Here is a 21083-nt window from a genome sequence, read left to right as displayed (position 1 = left end):
AAGGGGTCCTTCAGCATGTGGTGTGAGTTAAGGAGTTCTTCAGTGTGTGGTGTGAGTTAAGGGGCTCTTCAGCGTGTGGAGTGAGTTAAGGGGTTCTTCGGCGTGTGGTATGAGTTAACGGGCTCTTCGGCGTGTGGTGTGAGTTAAGGGGTTCTTCAGCGTGTGGTGTGAGTTAAGGGGCTCTTCAGCGTGTGGTATGAGTTAAGGGGTTCTTCAGCATGTGGTGTGAGTTAAGGGGCTCTTCAGCATGTGGTGTGAGTTAAGGGGCTCTTCCGCGTGTGGTGTGAGTTAAGGGGCTCTTCAGCGTGTGGTGTGAGTTAAGGGGTTCTTCAGCGTGTGGTGTGAGTTAAGGGGCTCTTTAGCATGTGGTGTGAGTTAAGGGGTTCTCTAGTGTGCGGTGTGAGTTAAGGGATTCTCCAGCGTGTGGTGTGAGTTAAGGAGTTCTTTAGTGTGTGGTGTGAGTTAAGGGGTTCTCCAGCGTGTGGTGTGAGTTAAGGGGTTCTCCGGCGTGTGGTGTGAGTTAAGGGGTCCTTCAGCATGTGGTGTGAGTTAAGGAGTTCTTCAGTGTGTGGTGTGAGTTAAGGGGCTCTTCAGCATGTGGTGTGAGTTAAGGGGTTCTTCGGCGTGTGGTGTGAGTTAAGGGGCTCTTCGGCGTGTGGTGTGAGTTAAGGGGCTCTTCAGCATGTGGTGTGAGTTAAGGGGTTCTTCAGCATGTGGTGTGAGTTAAGGGGTTCTTCAGCGTGTGGTGTAAGTTAAGGGGTTCTCCAGCGTGTGGTGTGAATTAAGGTGTTCTTTAGCATGTGGTGTGAGTTTTAGGGTTCTTCAGCGTGTGGTGTGAGTTAAGGGGTTCTTCAGCGTGTGGTATGAGTTAAGGGGTCCTTCAGCATGTGGTGTGAGTTAAGGAGTTCTTTAGTGTGTGGTGTGAGTTAAGGGGTTCTCCAGCGTGTGGTGTGAGTTAAGGGGTTCTCCAGCGTGTGGTGTGAGTTAAGGGGTCCTTCCGCGTGTGGTGTGAGTTAAGGGGCTCTTCAGCGTGTGGTGTGAGTTAAGGGGTTCTTCAGCGTGTGGTGTGAGTTAAGGGGCTCTTTAGCATGTGGTTTGAGTTAAGGGGTTCTCTAGTGTGCGGTGTGAGTTAAGGGGTTCTCCAGCGTGTGGTGTGAGTTAAGGAGTTCTTTAGTGTGTGGTGTGAGTTAAGGGGTTCTCCAGCGTGTGGTGTGAGTTAAGGGGTTCTCCGGCGTGTGGTGTGAGTTAAGGGGTCCTTCAGCATGTGGTGTGAGTTAAGGGGCTCTTCAGCGTGTGGTGTGAGTTAAGGGGTTCTTCAGCGTGTGGTGTGAGTTAAGGGGCTCTTTAGCATGTGGTGTGAGTTAAGGGGTTCTCTAGTGTGCGGTGTGAGTTAAGGGGTTCTCCAGCGTGTGGTGTGAGTTAAGGAGTTCTTTAGTGTGTGGTGTGAGTTAAGGGGTTCTCCAGCGTGTGGTGTGAGTTAAGGGGTTCTCCGGCGTGTGGTGTGAGTTAAGGGGTCCTTCAGCATGTGGTGTGAGTTAAGGAGTTCTTCAGTGTGTGGTGTGAGTTAAGGGGCTCTTCAGCGTGTGGTGTGAGTTAAGGGGTTCTTCGGCGTGTGGTGTGAGTTAAGGGGCTCTTCGGCGTGTGGTGTGAGTTAAGGGGCTCTTCAGCATGTGGTGTGAGTTAAGGGGTTCTTCAGCATGTGGTGTGAGTTAAGGGGTTCTCCAGCGTGTGGTGTGAGTTAAGGGGTTCTTCGGCGTGTGGTGTGAGTTAAGGGGCTCTTCGGCGTGTGGTGTGAGTTAAGGGGCTCTTCAGCATGTGGTGTGAGTTAAGGGGTTCTTCAGCGTGTGGTGTAAGTTAAGGGGTTCTCCAGCGTGTGGTGTGAATTAAGGTGTTCTTTAGCATGTGGTGTGAGTTTTAGGGTTCTTCAGCGTGTGGTGTGAGTTAAGGGGTTCTTCAGCGTGTGGTATGAGTTAAGGGGTCCTTCAGCATGTGGTGTGAGTTAAGGAGTTCTTTAGTGTGTGGTGTGAGTTAAGGGGTTCTCCAGCGTGTGGTGTGAGTTAAGGGGTTCTCCAGCGTGTGGTGTGAGTTAAGGGGTCCTTCAGCATGTTGTGTGAGTTAAGGAGTTCTTCAGTGTATGGTGTGAGTTAAGGGGCTCTTCAGCGTGTGGTGTGAGTTAAGGGGTTCTTCGGCTTGTGGTGTGAGTTAAGGGGCTCTTCGGTGTGTGGTGTGAGTTAAGGGGTTTTTCAGCGTGTGGTGTGAGTTAAGGGGTTCTTCAGCGTGTGGTGTGCACAATGTAAATGATCAATATTATATTTCATTTTGCCATTAGGAGGGAAACGTGGCTCTTGAGTGACAGAGCTTTGAGCAAGTTAAGGGGCTCTCCAGCGTGTGGTGTGAGTTAAGGGGTTCTTCGGCTTGTGGTGTGAGTTAAGGGGCTCTTCGGCGTGTGGTGTGAGTTAAGGGGCTCTTCAGCATGTGGTGTGAGTTAAGGGGTTCTTCAGCATGTGGTGTGAGTTAAGGAGTTCTTCAGTGTGTGGTGTGAGTTAAGGGGCTCTTCAGCGTGTGGTGTGAGTTAAGGGGTTCTTCAGCGTGTGGTGTGAGTTAAGGGGTTCTCCAGGGTGTGGTGTGAGTTAAGGGGTTCTTCAGCATGTGGGTTGAGTTAAGGGGCTCTTCAGCATGTGGTGTGAGTTAAGGGGTTCTTCAGCGTGTGGTGTGAGTTAAGGTGTTCTCCAGCGTGTGGTGAGAGTTAAGGGGCTCTTTAGCATGTGGTGTGAGTTAAGGGGCTCTTTAGCATGTGGTGTGAGTTAAGGGGTTCTTCAGCGTGTGGTGTGAGTTAAGGGGTTCTCCAGCATGTGGTGTGAGTTAAGGGGTTCTTCAGCATGTGGTATGAGTTAAGGGGTTCTTCAGCATGTGGTATGAGTTAAGGGGCTCTTCAGCATTTGGTGTGCACAATGTAAATGATCAATATTCTTATATTTGGAGGAAATACTGTAGTTAATTACACTGACCCTGTGTGTTGAGATGATTGGTGTGTGTTTGTGTGACTACTGTCTGGTGCTGGCATCTATGTGTCTAGGGTGGCGATGATGCCAGTCTTTTGGTGGCCGGTATGGGTCTACACGGGGATGAAGAATGTCTGGTGGCAGCAGGGTATGGGTGTAAGGTGGCATGCTTCTTGTCTGTGGTGGTAGCAGGTGCCGGACTTCGGTGGTCATGCTACTTGTCTGTGGTGGTGGGAGGTATATGTCAGTGGTGGACATCATGCTTGTCGGTGGCAGTGATGCTTGTCTGTATTGGTAACAGATGTCGGTCTAGAGTGGCCATGCTGCTTGTCTGTGATGGTAGCAGATATGGGTCTAGTGTATTTATGATGCTTTTTTAATGGTAGTAGGTATTGATCCTGGCTGGTTACACTGCTTGTGTGTGGTGGTAGCAGGGTGGTGGTGATGCTTGCCTGTGATGGTAGCAAGTATGGGTTTACAGTGGTGGTGATGCTTGCCTGTGGTGGTCGCAGGTATGGGTCTGTGGTGGTGATGCTTGCCTGTGGTTGTAGCAGGTTTGGGCCTAGGGTGGTGATTATTCTTGCCTGTGGTGGTAACTGGTTTGGGCCTATGGTGGTGGTGATGCTTGCCTGTGGTGGTAGCAGCTATGGGCCTAGGGTGGTGGTGATGCTTGCCTGTGATGGTGGTGGCAAGTATGGGCCTACGGTGGTGGTGATGCTTGCCTGTGGTGGTAGCAGGAATGGGCCTATGGTGGTGGTGATGCTTGCCTGTGGTGGTAGCAGGTATGGGCCTAGGGTGGTGGTGATGCTTGCCTGTGGTGGTAGAAGGTATGGGCCTAGGGTGGTGGTGATGCTTGCCTGTGGTGGTAGCAAGTATGGGCCTAGGGTGGTGGTGATGCTTGCCTGTGGTGGTAGAAGGTATGGGCCTAGGGTGGTGGTGATGCTGGCCTGTGGTAGTATGGTCCTAGGGTGGTGGTGATGCTGGCCTGTGGTGGTAGAAGGTCTGGGCCTAAGGTGGTGGTGATGCTTGCCTGTGGTAGTACAGGGTATGGGCCTAGGGTGGTGGTGATGCTTGCCTGTGGTGGTAGAAGGTTTGGTCCTGGGGTGGCGGTGATGCTTGCCTGTGGTGCTACAGGGTATGGTCCTAGGGTGGTGGTGATGCTTGCCTGTGGTGGTAGAAGGTATGGGCCTATGGTGGTGGTGATGCTTGCCTGTGGTGGTAGCAAGTATGGTCCTAGGGTGGCGGTGATGCTTGCCTGTGGTAGTACAGGGTATGGGCCTAGGGTGGTGGTGATGCTTGCCTGTGGTGGTAGAAGGTTTGGTCCTGGGGTGGCGGTGATGCTTGCCTGTGGTGCTACAGGGTATGGTCCTAGGGTGGTGGTGATGCTTGCCTGTGGTGGTAGAAGGTATGGTCCTGGGGTGGCGGTGATGCTTGCCTGTGGTGGTACAGGGTATGGTCTTAGTGTGGTGGTGATGCTTGCCTGTGGTGGTAGAAGGAATGGGCCTACGGTGGTGGTGATGCTTGCCTGTGGTGGTAGAAGGTATGGTCCTGGGGTGGCGGTGATGCTTGCCTGTGGTGGTACAGGGTATGGTCCTAGTGTGGTGGTGATGCTTGCCTGTGGTGGTAGAAGGAATGGGCCTACGGTGGTGGTGATGCTTGCCTGTGGTGGTAGCAGGTATGGGCCTAGGGTGGTGGTGATGCTTGCCTGTGGTGGTAGAAGGTATGGGCCTAGGGTGGTGGTGATGCTTGCCTGTGGTAGTACAGGGTATGGTCCTAGGGTGGTGGTGATGCTTGCCTGTGGTGGTAGCAGGTATGGGCCTAGGGTGGTGGTGATGCTTGCCTGTGGTGGTAGTAGGTATGGGCCTATGGTGGTGGTGATGCTTGCCTGTGGTGGTAGCAAGTATGGTACTAGGATGGCGGTGACGCTTGCTTCTGCTGATATGGATCTTTGGCTCAGGGGAAGCCGTGATGACCTCCTCGTGTCATTACCGAGTTCTGAAACTAGGGCAGGAAGTCCTGGCCTATGCCGGGTGGGTGAGCGGATGGTCCAAGCAGGGGTTTGGAAGCCAGATAGCCCTCCTACTTTTACAGAAAGGGCGAGCATAGCACACCAAGATCAAGGGTATTATGATACATTTTAAACGTGCCCAGTGGTGGTCTAGAAGACTCTGCTGTTATTTCAATGATTTGCTTGAAGAAGGTGACGTAGTCTTGCTCCTAAAGCCACACAAACAGGTTACGATCACTGCTTCTTAGTACCTTAACATTGCCAAAATGCAGTGTGCTTAGGCTAAGCAAGGTGGCTGGCCGTGGGCACCTCTCGTTTCATGGCGCCAGATCAGCTGTCAGTCATTGTTAATTGGATGTGGGGTAGACCATAGACGTTACACGAGATTTCTTTGTGACTTTTTATTTTGTTTTAGAGCCTGGTAGTGTCCACAAAGTGCCCCATGCTCGTTTAATAACTGCAACCGCTGCCCATTCACCAGGGAGAAAGTACAAGGCCTGCTCATGCCTGGGGACATGATTCAGAGGTCCCTGCAAACATAGAAATGTGTTGCCTAAATGCACCATATTCTGACAGGGAAAGCGGGGCAGGGACATGAAATTATAATTATTGTTCTTTTATAATTCCAGCGAGTGGTTTCTAAGCACGGGATTGGGGTTCGAACCTGTGTTGCATTCTCTTGCTTCCGTGACAAACACATTGCCCCTGAGCTATCCTTCTTCGGCTCTTGCATGACCCTGATTTATTGGGCATCCAGGCACTGTTACCAGAAATGTCCTAGTTGCATATTTATAATGAGCTTAACATCCAGAGGTTTCTAAGCATGGGCCCGGGAATCGAACCTGTGTTGCTTCTTGTAGTCTTGTTTCCAAGGCGAGTGTGTTGCCGCTGAGCTATCCTCCCTGGACAATTATAGGTTGACAATAGCCGTGGCAACCAGGGGGAATGCAGGGCAGCCATATGAAGGGGATTCTCCCCCCAGCAGCACTGCTTTAACACGACAAAAAAAGGAGTACAACGACGGTGCCTTTGAGGTGCTGTTAAACTACACTGCGCACTTTTTCCCTTTATAGACAATGCATTTCTTAGGCTGCAGCGCCACTTTTTTAGTTTCATGAAAGTTTAAGAAAACGTTCTTAAACTAGAAAAGTGGCAGTCTATCAAGTAATGCTCGCCATGTCACTGGCGCACATGTTTCCCCCACAACTTGTGATTTGAGCAGCTTTTGCTGCTGGAAAGCATGACATCTCCACTCCAATATTTACGAACCACCGCAGGATGATGGTCAGTGCCTTAAGTGGCACTACAAATCGAGCCGGGGCTCATCGAGTGGGCGTGGCCTAACAACGGGGGTCTTGATGGCCCGTTAGGCCACGCCCCCTTGACGAGCCCCGGCTCAATGGGCTACTGGCACCCCTGCCAGGCAGCCTTTTGTAGAGATTAGCACCCTCTCCCCTATGGGGGAGAGGGTGCTGATCTCTGCATTTATTTTGTATAGGCTTGCCTGGCAGGGGACGGCACCTCGCCTATTCAGCCTTAATGGTGGTGCTGCCCCTCGCCAGCTGGGGAGGGGCAGCGTCACCATTAAGGCTGAAAGGGTGAGGCCACTGGAAGCAGAGGCCTTTTTCCTAAAGACTGAAACTCCCGCGAATCCGCGGGAGCTTCAGTATTTAGAAAGCAAGGCCTCTGCTTCCAGCGGCCTCACGTTTTCTCCATAATGGTGGCGCCGGCCCACGTGCATCACTTGATGAAAGTGTTGCCTCGCAGGTGCGGCGCCGCCATTATGGCTGAAAGGCATTTTTTTCTGGCCCCGGCCCACTTAAAGCCCTGATGATGGTGCTGGAAAGTGGAGGGAAGAATGTCTGCTTTCCACAAACTTATTATCACGAGCTCAGAACCAGGCCCTGAGCTGTAGCGCTGAGAAGCCATACTCGCAAGCTGGAAGCACTCGTTTTTTTCCGACCTCGTGCCAATTTCCAGCTGTAGCCACGTCATCAGTCGCCTTCATCCTCCGCAAACACATTTTTCCATAACTGTGCGTCTACATGTCCCAGCCGTCAACATTCAGATAACGTTAGGTTTAAAAGTCAGGATTGGGTGAAAGGGACGCTGAATTACACGGGGGCAGTTGGCAGCTAGTCACATGGCCACCTCCTGGCCAGGCCTTCTGGTATGACTGCTCTACACGCACGTCCGGGAAGCCCCAATCTGCCGAGTCAACCCTTTACAGACACTCGGCTGCCGTAGGCCCCGGTTTCCACAGCGACTGAGACACCAGTTTCCTGCCCTCTGCTCTCTCGGTCAGGGTGGTTTCCTTCCGCTCATCTGAGGCTACCTCGGCTCACTCTGGGTGTCTGTGTTTTAGGTGGTGCAGCGGAAGCACTCTCTCCAAGGTGATTGCTAACTCTGGTGCCATGCAAGCCAGGCCTGGCCTGCACGGGAAACTCACTCTGCTGTCTGTGTGTCACGTGGCGCAGTGGAAGCTCAGCTTGGTGTGCTCCCTTCTTACTCTATGGCTGTGTCCCAGGTCAGGTGGTGCAGAGGAGAGGAAGCTCCGTCAGGATGGCGCAGTGCTCCCTCTGGTGGCTGTGTTTCCTTCGCATTGCAGTGTCTCTATGTCAGCTTGTCTAGGGGAAGCTCTGCCAGGTCTCCTTGCACCTCTGCTGGCCCACCTCACTGGAGTGTCTGTATTTCATGCGGCCCAGGGGAAGCTGTGTCTGGTCTGCTTGCACCTCTGCTGGCCCACCTTACTGGAGTGTCTGTGTTTCATGCGGCCGAGGGGAAGCTGTGTCTGGTCTGCTTGCACCTCTGCCGGCCCACCTCATTGCAGTGTCTGTATTTCATGTCACTGCAGTGTCTGTATTTCATCGGGCCCAGGGGAAGTGGAAAGCTGTGTCAGGTTTCCTTGCACCTCTGCTGCCCCACCTCACTGGAGTGTCTGTATTTCATGTGGCCCAGGGGAAGCTGTGTCAGGTCCTCTTGCACCTTTGCCGGCCCACCTCACTTGAGTGTCTGTATTTCATGTTGCAGAGTAGAAGCAGTGTCTGGTCTGCTTGCACTTCTGACGGCCCACCTCACTGGAGTGTCTGTATTTCATGTGGCCCGGAGGAAGCTCTGTCAGGTCTCCTTGCACCTCTGCTGGCACACCTCACTGCAGTGTCTGTATTTCATGTGGCCCGGGGGAAGCTCTGCCAGGTCTCCTTGCACCTCTGCTGGCACACCTCACTGGAGTGTCTGTATTTCATGCGGCCCAGGGGAAGCTGTGTCTGGTCTGCTTGCACCTCTGCCAGCCCACCTCACTGCAGTGTCTGTATTTCATGTGGCCCAGGGGAAGCAGGAAGCTGTGTCAGGTCTCCTTGCACCTCTGCCGGCCCACCTCACTGGAGTGTCTGTATTTCATGCAGGCCAGGGGAAGCTCTGTCTGGTCTGCTTGCACCTCTGCTGGCCCACGTCACTGGAGTGTCTGTATTTCATGCGGCCCAGGGGAAGCTGCGTCTGGTCTGCTTGCACCTCTGCCTGCCCACCTCACTGGAGTGTCTGTATTTCATGTGGCCCGGGGGAAGCTCTGTCAGGTCTCCTTGCACCTCTGCTGGCACACCACACTGCAGTGTCTGTATTTCATGTGGCCCGGGGGAAGCTCTGTCAGGTCTCCTTGCACCTCTGCTGGCACACTTCACTGCAGTGTCTGTATTTCATGTGGAACAGGGGAAGCTGTGTCAGGTCTCCTTGCACCTCTGCCGGCACACCTCACTGGAGTGTCTGTATTTCATGTGGCCCAGGGGAAGCTGTGTCAGGTCCTCTTGTACCTCTGCCGGACCACCTCACTGGAGTGTCTGTATTTCATGTTGCAGAGGAGAAGCTGTGTCTGGTCTGCTTGCACCTCTGCCTGCCCACCTCACTGGAGTGTCTGTATTTCATGTAACCCAGGGAAAGCTGTGTCAGGTCCACTTGCACCTCTGCCGGCCCACCTCACTGGAGCGTCTGTATTTCAGGTGACAGAGGAGAAGCTGTGTCAGGTCTCCTTGCACCTCTGCCAGCCCACCTGACTGGAGTGTCTGTATTTCATGTGGCCCAAGGGAAGCTGTGTCAGGTCTCCTTGCACCTCTGCTGGCCCATCTCACTGCAGTGTCTGTATTTCATGTGGCAGAGGGGAAGCTGTGTCGGGTCCCCTTGCACCTCTGCTGGCCCACCTCACTGGAGTGTCTGTATTTCATGTGGCCCAGGGGGAGCTGTGTCAGCTCTGCTTGCACCTCTGCTGGCCCACCTCACTGGAGTGTCTGTGTTTCATGCGGCCCAGGGGAAGCTGTGTGAGGTCTGCTTGCACCTCTGCTGGCCCACCTCACTGGAGTGTCTGTGTTTCATGCGGCCCAGGGGAAGCTGTGTCTGGTCTGCTTGCACCTCTGCTGGCCCACCTCACTGGAGTGTCTGTATTTCATGTGGCCCGGAGGAAGCTCTGTCAGGTCTCCTTGCACCTCTGCTGACACACCTCACTGCAGTGTCTGTATTTCATGTGGCCCAGGGGAAGCTGGGTCAGGTCTCCTTGCACCTCGGCCTGCCCACCTCACTGCAGTGTCTGTATTTCATGTGGCCTTGGGGAAGCTGGGTCAGGTCTCCTGGCACCTCGGCCTGCCCACCTCACTGGAGTGTCTGTATTTCATTTGACCCTTGCTACTGTGCCAGCCCACCTCACTGGAGTGTCTGTATTTCAGGTGGCAGAGGAGAAGCTGTGTCAGGTCTCCTTGCACCTCTGCCGGCCGACCTCACTGGAGTGTCTGTATTTCATGTGGCCAAGGGGAAGCTGTGTCTGGTATGCTTGCACCTCTGCCGGCCGACCTCACTGGAGTGTCTGTATTTCATGTGGCCCAGGGGAAGCTGTGTCTGGTATGCTTGCACCTCTGCCGGCCGACCTCACTGGAGTGTCTGTATTTCATGTGGCCCAGGGGAAGCTGGGTCAGGTCTCCTTGCACCTCGGCCTGCCCACCTCACTGGAGTGTCTGTATTTCATTTGACCCTTGCTACTGTGCCAGCCCACCTCACTGGAGTGTCTGTATTTCAGGTGGCAGAGGAGAAGCTGTGTCAGGTCTCCTTGCACCTCTGCCGGCCGACCTCACTGGAGTGTCTGTATTTCATGTGGCCCAGGGGAAGCTGTGTCTGGTATGCTTGCACCTCTGCCGGCCGACCTCACTGGAGTGTCTGTATTTCATGTGGCCCAGGGGAAGCTGTGTCTGGTCTCCTTGCACCTCTGCCGGCCGACCTCACTGGAGTGTCTGTATTTCATGTGGCCCAGGGGGAGCTGTGTCAGGTCTCCTTGCACCTCTGCCTGCCCAACTCACTGCAGTGTCTGTCTTTTTTTTTACACCCGTATCAGAGAGACCCTCTCACAGTGATGTCTGTGTTTCAGGTGGCCCAGAGGAAGCTGCACCAGGCCAGCACCAACGTCAAGCATTGGAACGTGCAGATGAACCGCCTGATGCACCCCATCGCCCCGGGAGGTGAGCAGTGCACCCATGGAAGTGAACAAAAGCACACACCATCAAAGTTCCCATCACCCCTCTCTACAGAATATCAGCAACTGCTCCTACATTGCTTTATCCAAATACTGCACAAGCAGCGCTCCAACATCACTCTGGACCCTATTCTGGACTGCATGCAAAAATAGATAAGTGTTCTTCCATGTAGAAACACCACTTTTCTTAAAAGCGCCATGTTCTGGTAAAGTAAACATGGGGTGGCTTGGGATCAAAGCCACAACTACCTGATTCATGGCCTGACAGCGCCCCTAGTGGCCATCAGAGATGCAGGCAGGTACTGTGAGCGGGTTCTCCTTGCAAAGCCCTGGTTTTGCACGTAAAATTAACGGCGTTCTAATACGGCACCTGTCAGGTCCATTAACAAATACTGCACATGTGCTTCCCTTTTATAATCCCAGGATTTCCCAGACGGCAGCGTCACATTTCTGGTTTACTGAAGGCTCAGACACTTCCCTAAACCAGGAAAGTTGCCGCCTTGTTAGCAATCCCCGGAGTGACAGCGGTGCACACGCGGCTCCCACAACAACAGATTGGGTCAGCTGTTGCTGCTGGACAGCCCGACAGCTCCCACCAACCGCGTTCTAGAGGTACTGGCGTACTGCACAAGGAGCGCCCCCACACCTTCTCCAACTCTCCCACACCACTTGCTGTAGACACTACACAGCTAGGTGTTGCACGCCACTGTGTACAGCGACTGGACAGCTTTCCCTACTACACACTTCTTCACAGACCCTCCACAGCCACTGGCCTTCCACCTGTGCTCCTACACTACTCTTCACACACCCAGCTCTCTGGCACTACTTTTGAAGAACACTTCCCAGAAAGTGATTGTGCGCCACTTTCTGGAGACCTCGCTCCTCGCCCGGCACGTCTCTCCGTGGGCACCCACAGCCCTGGCCCCAGCAGCACTCGGTGAATACACTCCACAACTACCATTTCTCACAGGCGCCAACTCCACCTGCAGCTTTGCAACACCACCCATGCTCCCTGATTGGCACCCCTACACCGCCTATCACTGCTCCCCCAAATCCAGCACCCCTGCGCCGTCTACACAACCAGCACCCGTATGCCGCCCTAGAAAGCCCTGCTACCCAGCACCCATACACCCCTGGCTGTCGCCCCACAACTAGCACCAAACACCTATCCAGACAGCTAGCCCACAACCAATACCCCTACCCCTCCAATGGCAGCTCCCCCACAGCAGACCCGACACCTTGCAGGAAAGCTCACACACAACTATCCCCCTTCACTTCACAGCTCCCCCACAACAGGTACCCCTGCACATCCCATTCAGTAGCCCTACACTTCCTGCCTGTGGAGGCATCTCCCCAACAGATAGCCCCGCTACTTCTCCCCCCCCCCTTCACAAACAGCCACATCACATAGCACCAAACACAGCACCCCACGACCAGGCAGTTCCCCAGAACCTCTCATCACAGCTCCCCTGCAACCATCACCCTACACACTCACATGACTGCTGACACACAGCCAGCAACCCTACACTTCCCGCCTGTGGGGGCATCTCCCCAACAGACAGCCCCGCTACATCTCTTGCCAGCCACATCACATAGCACCAGCACCCCACGACCAGGCAGTTCCCCAGAACCTCTCATCACAGCTCCCCTGCAACCATCACCCTACACACTCACATGACCTCTGACAAACAACCAGCAACCCTACACTTCCCGCCTGTGGAGGCATCTCCCCAACAGATAGCCCCACTACATCTCTTGCCAGCCACATCACATAGCACCAAACACAGCACCCCACGACCAGGCAGTTCCCCAAAACCTCTCATCACAGCTCCCCTGCAACCATCACCCACACACTCACATAACCGCTGACAAACAACCAGCAACCCTACACTTCCCGCCTGTGGAGGAATCTCCCCAACAGATAGCCCCGCTACATCTCTTGCCAGCCACATCACATAGCACCAAACACAGCACCCCACGACCAGGCAGTTCCCCAGAACCTCTCATCACAGCTCCCCTGCAACCATCACCCTACACTCTCACATGACTGCTGACACACAGCCAGCAACCCTACACTTCCCGCCTGTGGGGGCATCTCCCCAACAGACAGCCCCGCTACATCTCTTGCCAGCCACATCACATTGCACCAAACACAGCACCCCACGACCAGGCAGTTCCCCAGAACCTCTCAGCACAGCTCCCCTGCAACCATCACCCTACACACTCACATGACGGCTAACACACAACCAGCAACCCTACACTTCCCGCCTGTGAAGGCATCTCCCCAACAGATAGCCCCGCTACTTCTCCCCCCCCTTCACAACCAGCCACATCACATAGCACCAAACACAGCACCCGACGACCAGGCAGTTCCCCAGAACCTCTCATCACAGCTCCCCTGCAACCATCACCCTACACACTCACATGACGGCTAACACACAACCAGCAACCCTACACTTCCCGCCTGTGAAGGCATCTCCCCAACAGATAGCCCCGCTACTTCTCCCCCCCCTTCACAACCAGCCACATCACATAGCACCAAACACAGCACCCCACGACCAGGCAGTTCCCCAGAACCTCTCTTCACAGCTCCCCTGCAACCATCACCCACACACTCACATGACGGCTAACACACAACCAGCAACCCTACACTTCCCGCCTGTGGAGGCATCTCCCCAACAGATAGCCCCACTACATCTCTTGCCAGCCACATCACATAGCACCAAACACAGCACCCCACGACCAGGCAGTTCCCCAGAACCTCTCATCACAGCTCCCCTGCAACCATCACCCTACACACTCACATGACTGCTGACACACAGCCAGCAACCCTACACTTCCCGCCTGTGGGGGCATCTCCCCAACAGACAGCCCCGCTACATCTCTTGCCAGCCACATCACATAGCACCAAACACAGCACCCCACGACCAGGCAGTTCCCCAGAACCTCTCATCACAGCTGCCCTGCAACCATCACCCTACACACTCACATGACCGCTGACACACAACCAGCAACCCTACACTTCCCGCCTGTGGAGGCATCTCCCCAACAGATAGCCCTGCTACATCTCTTGCCAGCCACATCACATAGCACCAAACACAGCACCCCACGACCAGGCAGTTCCCCAGAACCTCTCATCACAGCTCCCCTGCAGCCATCACCCTACACACTCACATGACCTCTGACAAACAACCAGCAACCTTACACTTCCCGCCTGTGAAGGCATCTCCCCAACAGATAGCCCCGCTACATCTGTTGCCAGCCACATCACATAGCACCAAACACAGCACCCCACGACCAGGCAGTTCCCAAGAACCTCTCTTCACAGCTCCCCTGCAACCATCACCCACACACTCACATGACGGCTAACACACAACCAGCAACCCTACACTTCCCGCCTGTGGAGGCATCTCCCCAACAGATAGCCCCACTACATCTCTTGCCAGCCACATCACATAGCACCAAACACAGCACCCCACGACCAGGCAGTTCCCCAGAACCTCTCATCACAGCTCCCCTGCAACCATCACCCTACACACTCACATGACGGCTAACACACAACCAGCAACCCTACACTTCCCGCCTGTGAAGGCATCTCCCCAACAGATAGCCCCGCTACTTCTCCCCCCCCCTTCACAACCAGCCACATCACATAGCACCAAACATAGCACCCCACGACCAGGCAGTTCCCCAGAACCTCTCTTCACAGCTCCCCTGCAACCATCACCCACACACTCACATGACGGCTAACACACAACCAGCAACCCTACACTTCCCGCCTGTGGAGGCATCTCCCCAACAGATAGCCGCACTACATCTCTTGCCAGCCACATCACATAGCACCAAACACAGCACCCTACGACCAGGCAGTTCCCCAGAACCTCTCATCACAGCTCCCCTGCAACCATCACCCTACACACTCACATGACTGCTGACACACAGCCAGCAACCCTACACTTCCCGACTTTGGGGGCATCTCCCCAACAGACAGCCCCGCTACATCTCTTGCCAGCCACATCACATAGCACCAAACACAGCACCCCACGACCAGGCAGTTCCCCAGAACCTCTCATGACAGCTGCCCTGCAACCATCACCCTACACACTCACATGACCGCTGACACACAACCAGCAACCCTACACTTCCCGCCTGTGGAGGCATCTCCCCAACAGATAGCCCTGCTACATCTCTTGCCAGCCACATCACATAGCACCAAACACAGCACCCCACGACCGGGCAGTTCCCCAGAACCTCTCATCACAGCTCCCCTGCAACCATCACCCTACACACTCACATGACCTCTGACAAACAACCAGCAACCTTACACTTCCCGCCTGTGAAGGCATCTCCCCAACAGATAGCCCCACTACATCTGTTGCCAGCCACATCACATAGCACCAAACACAGCACCCCACGACCAGGCAGTTCCCAAGAACCTCTCATCACAGCTCCACTGCAACCATCACCCACACACTCACATGACCGCTAACACACAACCAGCAGCCCTACACTTCCCGCCTGTGGAGGCAGCTCCCCAACAGATAGCCCCGCTACTTCTCTCCGCCCCCACCCATCACAACCAGCCACATCACATAGCATCAAACACAGCACCCCACGACCGGGCAGTTCCCCAGAAACTCTCATCACAGCTCCCCTGCAACCATCACCCTACACACTCACATGACGGCTAACACACAACCAGCAACCCTACACTTCCCGCCTGTGAAGGCATCTCCCCAACAGATAGCCCCGCTACTTCCCCCCCCCTTCACAACCAGCCACATCACATAGCACCAAACACAGCACCCCATGACCAGGCAGTTCCCCAGAACCTCTCTTCACAGCTCCCCTGCAACCATCACCCACACACTCACATGACGGCTAACACACAACCAGCAACCCTACACTTCCCGCCTGTGGAGGCATCTCCCCAACAGATAGCCCCACTACATCTCTTGCCAGCCACATCACATAGCACCAAACACAGCACCCTACGACCAGGCAGTTCCCCAGAACCTCTCATCACAGCTCCCCTGCAACCATCACCCTACACACTCACATGACTGCTGACACACAGCCAGCAACCCTACACTTCCCGACTGTGGGGGCATCTCCCCAACAGACAGCCCCGCTACATCTCTTGCCAGCCACATCACATAGCACCAAACACAGCACCCCACGACCAGGCAGTTCCCCAGAACCTCTCATCACAGCTGCCCTGCAACCATCACCCTACACACTCACATGACCGCTGACACACAACCAGCAACCCTACACTTCCCGCCTGTGGAGGCATCTCCCCAACAGATAGCCCTGCTACATCTCTTGCCAGCCACATCACATAGCACCAAACACAGCACCCCACGACCGGGCAGTTCCCCAGAACCTCTCATCACAGCTCCCCTGCAACCATCACCCTACACACTCACATGACCTCTGACAAACAACCAGCAACCTTACACTTCCCGCCTGTGAAGGCATCTCCCCAACAGATAGCCCCACTAGATCTGTTGCCAGCCACATCACATAGCACCAAACACAGCACCCCACGACCAGGCAGTTCCCAAGAACCTCTCATCACAGCTCCACTGCAACCATCACCCACACACTCACATGACCGCTAACACACAACCAGCAGCCCTACACTTCCCGCCTGTGGAGGCAGCTCCCCAACAGATAGCCCCGCTACTTCTCTCCGCCCCCACCCATCACAACCAGCCACATCACATAGCATCAAACACAGCACCCCACGACCGGGCAGTTCCCCAGAAACTCTCATCACAGCTCCTCTGCAACCATCAGCCTACACACTCACATGACCGCTAACACGCAACCAGCAACCCTACACTTCCCGCCTGTGGAGCCATCTCCCCAACAGATAGCCCCACTACATCTCTTGCCAGCCACATCACATAGCACCAAACACAGCACCCCACGACCGGGCAGTTCCCCAGAACCTCTCATCACAGCTCCCCTGCAACCATCACCCACACACTCACATGACCGCTAACACACAACCAGCAACCGCACAATTCCCGCCTGTGAAGGCATCTCCCCAACAGATAGCCCTGCTACTTCTCTCCGCCCCCCCCCATCACAACCAGCCAAATCACATAGCACCAAACACAGCACCCCACGACCAGGCAGTTCCCAAGAACGTCTCATCACAGCTCCCCTGCAACCATCAGCCTACACACTCACATGACCGCTAATACACAACCAGCAACGCTACACTTCCCGCCTGTGGAGGCATCTCCCCAACAGATATCCCCGCTACAGCACTTGCCAGCCACATCACACAGCACCAAACACAGCACCCCACGACCAAGCAGTTCCCCAGAACTTCTCATCACAGCTCCCCTGCAACCATCAGCCTACACACTCAAATGACCGCTGACACACAACCAGCCCTCCTACACCCACCCAGGATGCCACCTCACAACCACGGCCCACCATGAGGCCCCAACATTTCCCATGACGGCTCCCCCACAGCATAGTTAGCAACGTGATCGTTTCCGTTTCGTAGGTTCTTTTCCAGTCCTGGTTTTGTCTGTGCATTTGTGCATTCTGAGACTTGTAGTCAGAGACTAAAAATTGAAAAAGCAGAACTTCAAGTCCCAGAATGCAAAGGAAAAAGCAGGACTGTTTAATCACCTACAGATGAAGATCAGCCAACACCCTTAGACCTCCCATGGCAGCCCAGCAACAACCACATGCCCATGTCTTGATGGCAGCGTGGTTATTTTTTACAGCGGTGAGAAGCGCAGATCTGTGGCTGTGGGAGGGAAGATAGCCATGAAATGCGGTCCCATCTGCTCCCAGAATCACTGTTCGCATTGCCGGCGGTCTAACTGTCTATATGTCTAATATTCATGAGAAAAAAATGGCATACACTTATCCTGAAAATCTGGCACGTTTCCTGCCCTGGAGTTGGACAATCCTGGACGTTATGGAGGTTAATGCAGGTACTTGCTGTTCCTGCACTGTACACATGCGTGTATGTGGCAAATTGTGTGACTCAAAACTGGAGTTTCGAACTATCAAGTAACTACTAGCATGGGTCATATGACGTCCCCGTGTATGACTAACAATTTAAAGAGCTAGACACCAAAAACTTAATTATAAACAAAGAGAACTACACGTTATTTTAATGTTTGTCTGTATAGCGTTTGGGGCCACCTACTGGGCCCCTCCTGTACTGCAGGAAAAAAATCCGTGTTTTTGTAAATAATCACAAAGGTTCGCGTTTTTATGCCTTTTAATCAACTTACTGAAAATACTGTGCTAAGATGGAATGATGCTTTCATTTCCAAAGTCACAAAGACCTTTTTCATCAGATAAGAAAGAGAAAACACGAGGGCAAAGAAAACAGTCGAATTTTACACCCAAGGCTGGTATGCTTGGAATGCAGTACAACAGTGTGTTTGTTGTACCTAACAGCAGCTATAAAACCACACCACCGAACCCTTTTCATGTGGACACAGCAGTAAGACATGTGTTACTGTTTAAAATATATGCTTGCACTTACATAGTTGAAGCAGTCAAGTATTTTCCGTGTTTCCAAAGATAAGAGAGATGCTGATAAAAAAGTGAGGTCTCATTCATTTGAAAGTATATAGATTTCTGTTCATGTTAAAACATTTCTCCAAGTGCAGATTTAAAAAAGGGGAGATGGACATTTTTTATAGTGTCTTCATTTCACAGGTAAAGATGCTTGGCTGAAATAATCTGTACCAGAAGCAAACATTTAAAAGTCCTGGCTGCTTATTGTGAAGGCCCAATTCTGAGTGACTGCAGCCTTTCTAACACTTAATACATCTTACAAGAAACACTTAAAGTCAGTTTGGTTGGGTTAGGTCAATTGCTGTATTTCTTCCATGTCTTGGTAAAGGAGTGTAATTCCTGGCAACCACATGAGACTGGAAACTGATGGCATGTTGCCTGGTGGACTAGGCTTCAAAGTTCACCAAAGTGAGCTCTGAACCTCACAGCACATCTCTGTTTGCCTTCCCGTGGAGCCTCCCCAAAGACTTGAGTTCCACTGTTCTGTATCTTGTATTTGAATGATCTGACCTCAACACCAAAACAGATTGTGTGGTGTCTATAGTTCCAGGTGGTGTGTGCGTGCATAGGTTCATTCCTTCATGCTTTTACTGTCAAGTTTCACCCCCCACCATTGACTTGGTAGGATAGCTCAGGTGCAACGTGCTCGTCTTGGAAACAAGACGACACGGAGCACCACAGGTTTGATCCCTGGGCCCGTACCTATGGGTATTAAGTGGGTTATAAATAACGTATTTTATCATATTTACGCTTTCCTTCCATTGGACGAAGAAGAATTTGCACTTGTAAGTCCTTTGGCGCTCTATTGTTGGGGCTTGTGGGGTTCTTCTAGCAGAGGTGTTGCCAGGTGTTGCAGGTCTAATGTCTTCTTGCTCCACTGCAAGTGCGCTTCTGGCCATGGCCCGTGCTAGACTTCTCGGTTACTTTTATGCACCCAGGGAGAGTTGACTGGGGGTGTCTTAAGCTCTTCGCCCCTGCTGAATATTGCTTGTGGATGCTTAATAATTCCGTTCACTTGGGTTGGCGCTTAGGGTTTGGTTGAGCACTGGGTGTACTCGTTCTGCAGTTCCGCTTTCTCTCCTGGACCTTCCAATGCACGATGCCTGCCATTTTGTCCGGCTGAATGTCCCTTTTGCTAAAGAATCTTTGGAGTGCCACACGTTGCTTGTGTTGACACATATGTGTTGCTAGCCGATTGCTTAGGTGTACATGGCAGATCCTTGTGTGTGGCTCAGATGGAAACCTCTGCTTTGTAGGTTGGGCTTCCCGTCCGCAGGTTTCTGGTACACAGCTGTATACAGCTGGCCTTTCCTTCTGAAAGGGCTGCTGGCCTCCAGAAAGAGGTTGCTCGTCTTGGAATAGTCCACCGTGAGTCTAACACGGTGCTGGGAATGATTGATTGATTCGTGCCCCTACACCGTTCCCTACAGTCTCGCCCGCTGCTACTGCTCTTAACAGTGTAGTAACTTTGCTGAAAATGTTGGGGGGACATGAAATCTGAAGTAAAGGTGCCCAAGCCTATTGAATGGGGACAAAATGGTGTGCCATGAAAGTTTGCGGGACAAACACCCCTGTCCCCACCCTAAAATTGCACCCATGGCACTTACACCATTCCTACAGCCCTCCCACATCCCTAAAGTCTCACCCGCTGCTAGTGCTCTTACACCATTCCATGCAGCCCACCCACGGCCAGTGCCCCTACACCGTTCCCTACAGTCTCGCCCGCAGCTAGTGCTCTTACACCATTCCATGCAGCCCACCCACGGCCAGTGCCCCTACACCGTTCCCTACAGTCTCGCCCGCTGCTAGTGCTCTTACACCATTCCATGCAGCCCAAACACAGCCAGTGCCCCTATTCCGTTCCCTACATTCTCGCCCGCAGCTAGTGCTCTTACACCATTCCATGCAGCCCACCCACGGCCAGTGCCCCTACACCGTTCCCTACAGTCTCGCCAGCTGCTAGTGCTCTTACACCATTCCATGCAGCCCACCCACGGCCAGTGCCCCTACACCGTCCCCTATAGTCTCGCCCGCTGCTAGTGCTCGTACACCATTCCATGCAGCCCACCCACGGCCAGTGCCCCTACACCGTTCCCTACAGTCTCGCCCGCTGCTTGTGCTCTTACACCATTCCATGCAGCCCACCCACGGCCCGTGCCCGTACACCGTTCCCTACAGTCTCGCCCGCTGCTAGTGCTCTTACATCATTCCATGCAGCCCACCCACGGCCAGTGCCCCTACACCGTTCCCTACAGTCTCGCCCGCTGCTAGTGCTCTTACACCATTCCATGCAGCCCACTCACGGCCAGTGTCCCTACACTGTTCCCTACAGTCACGCCCGCTGCTAGTGCTCTTACACCATTCCATGCAGCCCACCCACGGCCAGTGCCTCTACACTGTTCCCTACAGTCTCGCCCGCTGCTAGTGCTCTTACACCATTCCATGCAGCCCACCCACGGCCAGTGCCCCTACAGTCTCGCCTGCTGATAGTGTTCTTATACCATTCCATGCAGCCCACCCACGACCAGTGCCCCTACACCAGTCCCTACAGTCACGCCCACTGCTAGTGGTCTTACACCATTCCATGCAGCCCACCCACGACCAGTGCCCCTACACCGTTCCCTACAGTCTAGCCCGCTGCTAGTGCTCTTACAACATTGCATGCAGCTCATCCACGGCCAGTGCCCCTACACCGTTCCCTACAGTCACGCCCACTGCTAGTGGTCTTACACCATTCCATGCAGCCCACCCACGGCCAGTGCCCCTACACCAGTCCCTACAGTCACGCCCACTGCTAGTGGTCTTACACCATTCCATGCAGCCCACCCACGACCAGTGCCCCTACACCGTTCCCTACAGTCTCGCCCGCTGCTAGTGCTCTTACAACATTGCATGCAGCTCATCCACGGCCAGTGCCCCTACACCGTTCCCTACAGTCACGCCCACTGCTAGTGGTCTTACACCATTCCATGCAGCCCACCCACGGCCAGTGCCCCTACACCGT

General features: G+C 53.8%; 1 protein-coding gene across 1 annotated transcript in view; it reads left to right on the top strand.

Annotated features, from left to right (window-relative positions):
• DEF6 (DEF6 guanine nucleotide exchange factor) overlaps positions 1 to 21083 on the top strand; it is a 396152-nt gene that overhangs the window by 366637 nt on the left and 8432 nt on the right. The window contains exon 10 of the mRNA XM_069633471.1: positions 10412 to 10502. Coding sequence (XP_069489572.1) covers positions 10412 to 10502 — 91 coding nt within the window. The remainder of the gene's footprint in view (positions 1 to 10411; positions 10503 to 21083) is intronic.

The sequence above is a fragment of the Ambystoma mexicanum genome, chromosome 13, assembly GCF_040938575.1.
Source record: "Ambystoma mexicanum isolate Mex_15411 chromosome 13, UKY_AmexF1_1, whole genome shotgun sequence".
Classification (NCBI taxonomy): domain Eukaryota; kingdom Metazoa; phylum Chordata; class Amphibia; order Caudata; family Ambystomatidae; genus Ambystoma; species Ambystoma mexicanum.
This window is presented reverse-complemented; position numbering and strand designations above follow the sequence as displayed.